The sequence below is a fragment of the Lampris incognitus genome, chromosome 9, assembly GCF_029633865.1.
Source record: "Lampris incognitus isolate fLamInc1 chromosome 9, fLamInc1.hap2, whole genome shotgun sequence".
Lineage (NCBI taxonomy): Eukaryota > Metazoa > Chordata > Actinopteri > Lampriformes > Lampridae > Lampris > Lampris incognitus.
The window spans coordinates 20,697,407-20,705,396 of NC_079219.1; the positions used below are offsets into that span (position 1 = coordinate 20,697,407).

At 44.8% G+C, this 7,990-nt stretch overlaps 1 protein-coding gene across 1 annotated transcript in view; it reads right to left on the minus strand.

Annotated features, from left to right (window-relative positions):
- The window catches only part of si:dkey-22o22.2 (neural-cadherin), a 178,092-nt gene that overhangs the window by 61,182 nt on the left and 108,920 nt on the right, over positions 1 to 7,990 (minus strand). Inside the window, exons 13-14 of the mRNA XM_056286943.1 lie at positions 1,276 to 1,525; positions 301 to 428 (exon numbers count right to left, since the gene is read on the minus strand). Of these exons, the coding sequence (XP_056142918.1) occupies positions 301 to 428; positions 1,276 to 1,525 (378 nt within the window). The remainder of the gene's footprint in view (positions 1 to 300; positions 429 to 1,275; positions 1,526 to 7,990) is intronic.

The window sequence follows — 7,990 nt, forward strand, 5'->3', positions numbered from 1 at the left end:
TGTCTATAATAAGTTGTGTTTTGTACAAATTCTGTACCATCAAAACAGCAAGATGTTGAGGTAACTTTCTGGAAATGCGAGGTAAGGCTGCCCCATGTCAACTGGTGTAATGGCTGTTGTCCTACTGATACAATTTTACATATAATCAGTCTTAATTCTCTATACCAGGTTCACACAAGGCTCTGAGGGTAACAGTGACAGGCAGTCAGTCCATTGCAGGGCTGACACGCATAATTCATATTTTGGGATAATTATTTGTAAATTACATATTTTCCTTGATCAATGTTTGGTCCTGCTCACCAAGCCGTGGAGACCTGAGTCCAGGTCAGTGGCTGAGACTTGGGCCACCGACGTTCCGATCTCTGCTCCCTCGGGAACGGTGGCCTCGTAGGTGGACGACAGGAAGAAAGGCACGTTGTCGTTCACGTCTGGTGAAGGAGAAGTTCAGAACAGCAGCCTGTCAGGATTCTAAACCCCAGACCAGTGATGTCAGTAGAAAAGTACGAGTTCTATAAAGTTCTACTTTCTCTCTCCTCGGGGGGGGGCCCCAATTCACTCAATGAAAATTAATGAAAATGAAGTTATTTAATGTGGAATTAGCCTTGAAATACCCTCCAGAACCCACAAAGCACCCTGTCAGTTTAGTTTCAAAAGCTGCTAAGCCAATTACATGGACAAATATGGGTTTGTTCAGAACTGTCTGGAAATATCCCATCCTTTCTCTCCATCGCTCTCTTTCTCTCTCTCTTTTTTCTTTCTCTCTCAGCTCCCCTTCCGCACCCAGCTAAGCTTGGTGGGGGAGTGAGTCACAGCTACAAGAGGCGGCATGTCACTATCACAAGTTGCAAGTTATTTACCGCAACGGACGACCACAAATGCGTGATCTATACTTAGTTATGTTCTCCCTCTCCCTTTATCTGTTTGTCGTTCCCGAGCGGTGTCATTCATTAAAAGCTGTGTTTCCGTGTCTCTCCGTTCCGCTGTCGATTTCAATGAGTCAAGCGGGTCAAAGAAAAATCGTCTCGAATGTTTTTGGCTTTGCACCTTGTAGCTCTGCACACTCCAATACGGAGACAGCAACCCAGATCACACACAAACAGTCTGTCAGTCATGCTATGACTGTATGTCACTCAGTTTCCCGTTCTTGTACTCATTTGCTTATTCACTCATAATCACAGCCTCTCACTCGTTCATTAATTTACTCATTCACTCGCACACATGCTTATCCAGTCTACCTGCATACATACATACACACAAACAAAAATACAGACAAACCTGTAACATTGACATAGACTGTAGTGAAGGAGGCCAGTGGCACGGCAGCAACGTTCTGGACTCGAACCCGCAGTGTGAAAAACCGGGTGGTCTCATAGTCCAGGTTCTCTGCCACCAGTATAGAGGCCGAGCCATCAGCCCGGTTGGGTTTGATGTAGAACCGAACCGGCATGTTGGTCTCTGGAACCTGACCTTCCTCTAGGTTGTAGGTCACCCGGGGGTCACCAAGAGGAGACGTCGCCTTGATTGTCTGTGTGAGAGGAGGGGCGGCAGTTAGTGGTTGATTTGTTTGTGTGTGTGATTTGTTTGTATGAGTTGTGATGTGTGTGTTTATCCAGTGAAAGCACAAGTCTCTTTTACCAGCAAGAGCTGTTCACATTCATTCACTTCCACGTATTCTCACCTGTACAGCCCAATACAACCATGGCTTTCTATTTGTGGGCGACTGGGAGCTTCCCAGTATAGCCACAGTATTCTGCTGTTGGCTATAGGGAGCGGTATCTATGCTATGTATACATCCCACGCTCTGTTTGTGTGTCTCTCCCCCTCTCTTGATCTCCTCAAAAGATGTGTGTCTATGTCTTGCATCAATGTCTTTGTTTGGGTCAGTTGTCTTTGTTTGTGGGGATTGGAGTGTTTGTCTGACTGTATATCTGGGTGTGTCCGTATTCGTATGCTTGTCTATGTATTTGTGTGTGTGTGTTCATGTATTTGTGTGTTTTTGTCTGTCTGTGTGTGCGTGTGTGTGTACATGTGTGGGTGTGTGTCCATGTTTTGTCGCTCTTTTCCACCAGGAAGAAAAGTGCAGTGGCGTAGAGAAAGAGAATTGACAGGAAATGAAATGGGGAAAAGTCTATCAGCAATACACACACACACACACACACACACACACACACACACACCACACACACACACACACACACACACACACACACACACACGCACGCACACACACCTGGTTTCTGTGAAGATCCAGCTGATGGGATTTCACCGTCTGGGTGCCAGGATTGATGCTCTCCCTCACCCAGCCTTCCAGCTCAGATAAACTGAGGAAATCTCAACTCTGCTCTCTGTTCGTGAATCTGACTCAAATTTGACTCTGGCTCTGAATAAAGACCTTGCTTTGTTTAGAGTCAAAGTTAAACAGGGCTGTACTGAACGTCATTCTTTTATATCCGAAGCTTCTATTGAGGTTTTCCAATGAAGTGTCTATTGTCATATTTTATGGCGTCATCATAAACCCCCCCCCCCAAAAAGGGGCGGGGGGATCCTGAAACAAAATCCTCAATCTGAATAAAGTGATTCGTCGGATTAAATGAGTTAGTATTTTTAATTAAATCAACTTTCTTTAATGAATATAACTTTCGTCAACATAAATACATGTAGGCTAATCCAATAAGGGCATAAAATAATGATGAAATAATAATCGCACCCTTAGGCTTATAGCCACATTATGCTACAACAGAAATGGCAATAAAATGAAAACATTTCAAATTTAAGTGCTTGCATTTTTTTTAACCCAAAATCTGAACAGTCTGGTGACTATATGTTTGGTGTGACCAACTCACTCATCGTGCAAAGGGCAGGGGCTATCACCTTGGTAACAACATCCCAAACTACTGTAGCCTATCAAAGGAGACGGGGCTATAACCTAGGTAACAACATCCCAAACTACTGTAGCCTATCAAAGGAGAGGGGGCTATAACCTAGGTAATAACATCCCAAACTACTGTAGCCTACCACAAGAGAGGGGGCTATAACCTAGGTAACAACATCCCAAACTACTGTAGCCTACCACAAGAGAGGGGGCTATAACCTAGGTAACAACATCCCAAACTACTGTAGCCTATCACAGGAGAGGCTACTGTTCCCACTGGTCTAGGACTTGCTAACTCTTCTCCTGTTGTGGGCCAGGAGTATCAGCTTGATGACACGGTCTGGTAAAAGTGAGCCTCCAGCCTTGCTCACCATGAATGCTGCCTTGGGGGGGGGGGGGATCGCTCAGCAGGAGTTGAGGTAGCCGGGATGCGCAGTATGTATCTAGTGGTCACCGCAAGTTCTGGGCAGCGTTCGGCGTTTTTCCTCCACTATGTCAGTGGCTGGGAATCTACCTTGATTCTGTCAATCAGGCCATCCTGAATTTTGCTCATTTCGAGCACCAAGCGAATGCAGACATATGCCACTGTGCGGAAATACCCCATTGGTTTAAACAGAATGAATAAACACACTAAATAAATAAACAAACAAACAAATAAATAAAAGCTGTGCAAGAATTTGAATCTTGATTTAGAATTCGAATGCCAACGTTATGAATGAAGCTTCGAAGCTCCCAACTATTCGCTACAGCCCTAAAGTTCAAGCAGAAATACACTAAAGAAGCTGGTGGACATGCACGGAGATGTTTGACGATGATGTTTCTTGGCTTGTCTCCTCAGTATGGGTTGTATGTAATTTCTGTGTTTGAGAGACTGAGGTTTATCCTACTGTTTCTCTGGATAAGACCATCAGTTAGCAGCTAGAATGTAAACACAACAGGGTCCATTTATTAAACTTTCAGATTCACCCTGATCCAAGCTGAGCCGGAGAACAAGAGATTTCCCCCAGCTCAGGAACGACACCATCTTTGTCTACAGCTGTGTGTACAAGTAAGATGGTAATCTTTCCAACAGCTTCAACAACACTCAAAACCATTATTGTAAACAAACTGTGACAAGAGTGACACTGTTAAGTACACAGCCAGTCTTTTCCCAGAAATCAATGTTCTGCAGTATTACAGTCTTGTCCTTCTAAGGACATTTCTGGAAAAATGGAAATGTGGAGTGGGTTCAGAGAGAGAGAGAGAGAGAGAGAGAGAGAGAGAGAGAGAGAGAGAGAGAGAGAGAGAGAGAGAGAGAGAGAGAGAGAGAGAGAGAGAGAGAGAGAGAGAGAGAGAGGCAAACAGACAGATGGACAGACAGATAGATAGATAGATAGCGAGACAGACAGACAGACAGACAGACAGACAAGCAGTGACCTCCTTCAATCTTTTGTTCACTGGAAAAATGGAAAATGAATAAGAGGAAGAGGTGAAAGACTATGGAGTGTGTGTGTGTGTGTGTGTGTGTGTGTGTGTGTGTGTATGTGTGTGTGTGTGTGTATGGGCGCACAGAGGGACTTGATAAGTGCCATCATTCAGCCGTGAAAGATGCAATCCTTACCCGGCAAGGTCAGAACTGTGTGACTCTGCATTCAGGAAGGATGTGGGCGCGTGCGCGTGCGCGCGCGCACACACACACACACACACACACACACACACACACACACACACACACACACACACACACACAACTAGATTAAGGAAGAGGAACATGGGTCTTAAAAGCTCTGCTCTTTGAGGATATCGGCATTGTAGGTCAAGTCCATTCACTACGGGACACTGAACATGAACACACACCCACACACATACACACGCACACCTGCATCACAAGCACCTGCATACACACACATACACATATACAGCAAATACACATGTACACACCGACTTGACACACAGACAGAGTCAGAATGAGTAGAGACCAGGAGAAGGTTGCTTTGGACCACCGGCAAAAAAAAAAGACAGGGCTCTGTTGTGCACCAAAGCCCCACTCTGAGAACTGTACAACATGAAAAGTGAAATGCTGAAATGAACGCACAAGTGAAAAGATTCACGATTTTGAAAGCTAGGAGTGGTGAAAAGCCACGTTTTGGCTAACGCTAAGAGACTCTCCCAACCCCGTCGAACCCTCTTGTGATGAAAGGCTGAGTATGCTGAACCTTGAGCACCCTGACTGGTGATGGGACCATGACACCATACGTTTCCCCCACTGAAAATAAGGAGGAAAAGAAAAAACAATGTCAGAGATGGAAGTTCATGGTGGTCCAGACACTGGTGCCCAAAAGCGATCTAGACCCTGGAGGGAGAACGGCTGTCGGCTGAATCACCCGAGGAGGGCAGATGACACCAAAAACCTTTCAGCCCTGATGGAGGAGGTTTCCTCACCCTCTCTATTCTCTCTGTTCTCATGAGCCAACAAGCACGTTAGCATGACCTCTGCATCAGCCCAGTCCCCGGGGTCCCGCACATGCACACATGCACACACACATCCACACATGAATACACACAGATGAACAAACACACACGCATAACTGCATACTGGATACTTAGTAAAGACAGACAGCAAGGCGGGGAGAAAAAAAAGACACAAATGCAACAACATAGACACACAGGCATATAATGAAACACACACATGTACTTATTTACACATCTACCTAAACATAAACAGACAGCAATAAACTTATAAAAAAAACACACACACACACACACACACACACACAAAACAGCGATGCGATGACAATCAGTCATGCATTTGCACACATAGACAATGACAAATACAGACACGCACACACGCATGCACACACACAATTATTCTCTCATACACAAACACTGACAGACTCATGAATACAGACAGTCAGTCAGACACACACAAACAGCAATATAACAAAACAAACATGCATGAGTATATACACAGACATTGATAGACAGGGAGACGGACATATACACAGACACAGACACACACACAAACATTAACAAGTATTCAAACATGTATACAATCAGACAGACTCAGCCCCCCCCCCCGGCCTCCAGCCTCGCTTGGTTTCTCAGCAGAGAAAGAATATAAATGTCTGTCTTGCGCTGAAATATTCATGCTGCCACAAGTTTTTATGCTTCAATAATTCATTCTGATTATCTGCTGAGGAAATACAAATGTATCTAACCTCTTGTATATCACCTTATTAAAGACCACCCACCCTACTCTCTCTCACACACTCTCACTCACACACACACACACACACACACGCACACACTCTCTCTCACACACACACAGACACCCCCTACCCGCCTTTCCCCCACACCTCACCCCAGCCCTACCCCAACCAGCAGAGCATGATGGGATTGATAGCCCATTATCTCGCCTGGCGAGCTCGACAACCATGAGGCTCCGCTTAATTACTTCCTCAAGGTTGCAATTAGCGCCGTTTGGAATTTCACTAATTATCGTTCCTTGAGATCACTCCACAAAGAGCACAGCCGATATTTAAATATCTCATCAGGGGAAACAGAGGGATGGAGAGAGGAGAGAGAGGGAGAGAAAGACAGGGGGGGGGGTGAACTTCGGGTTGTCAGTGAAATAGAGGAAAGAGACAGCAACATTGTAGGGGGAGAGAAAGTGAGGAGGGGGTGTGAGAGAGACAAAGAAAGAGAGAGATTGAAATTGGGGAGGACAAAAGATGGAGAGAGTGTAAGAGAGGTAGTAAAGCAATGGGGAGAGAGAGAGAGCACGAGAGAGAGAAAGTGTGCAAACAAAAGTAGGAGAGACTAAAGGAGAGACATGTCTGAAGTAAAGAGGGAGCTAAGAAAAAAAAATGATATAGTGAAAGAGAGAAAGGACAAGGGAGAGGAGAAAGGAGAGAGAGCGAGGCTGATGAATAGAGGCCCTTAGTGAGCACACCACAAAGACATGTTTGCGGTGCTAATGAATGCATTAGACTGTTAAACAAGCCTAATCTGTATCTGAAGTCGACTGGATGAATTACTGCTAGGAGTCCCAAAACACAGAGCAGATCTTCACCATGAGATACTAGTCACACCACACCAGGCAGTAAACACTACACACAGAGGAGAGAGAGAGAGAGAAAGAGAGAGAGAGAGAGAGAGAGAGAGAGAGAGAGAGAGAGAGAGAGAGAGAGAGGAGAGAGAGAGAGAGAGAGAGAGAGAGAGAGAGAGAGAGAGAGAGAGAGAACCACTCCATGTAGTTGTTCTGCAGTGCTTTGTTGTTGGAATTGTTTTGCCAGGACAATTAACATGCACTAGAGGGGAGGAGGAGGGGAGATGGGGGCTTATGAGGACATAAAGAGGATGAAGATAATGAAGGCATATGAGAGAGAGAGAGAGAGAGAGAGAGAGAGAGAGAGAGAGAGAGAGAGAGAGAGAGAGAGAGAGAGAGAGAGAGAGAGAGAGAGAGAGAGAGAGAGAGAGAGAGAGAGAGAGAGAGAGAGAGCGAGCGAGAGAGGCAGAGAATGGTTGAGAAAGGAGCAAAGAGAATGTGAGAGAGAAGGGAAAGACAAGAGAGAGAAAGAGAGAAATTGTTTCTTTGTTTCTTTGCTGTGGTGTGTGTTTGTTTTCAGCGGTGTTTTTCCCGTCGATGTTTGGCTTTTTTCAATGTTTGGATGCTTGTTTTGGCAATATGTATACATCGTTACGTCATGCCAATAAAGCCATTTGAATTTGAAAGAAATTGAGGCAAAACGCACAAATACACAAAAAGTTTGAGTGGTTAAAATGTTATCGTCATGCTTTCATTGGCATCCAAAATACATATCATTCTACAGAGAACACAAGGGGAGAAACTTGGACCAAGGCTCCTTTGTTTTGTTTTGACTAAATAAAATCCATTAACTTTTGTTATACCCACTTGATCCAATTCAGGGTGGTCATGGAGCTGGAGTCTATAGCAAGAATGAGGGCTGAGATTGAATCCTGGACTCTTGCCAAGCCATCATGTTGGCCTCTATTCAATTCAATCCTATTCTATTCTTTTCCATGCTATTCTGTTCCATTCTATGCCACACTATTTCATTCTATTCTATCCTGTGCTATTCCATTCCATGCTATGTATTCTGTCATTCCATTCTATCC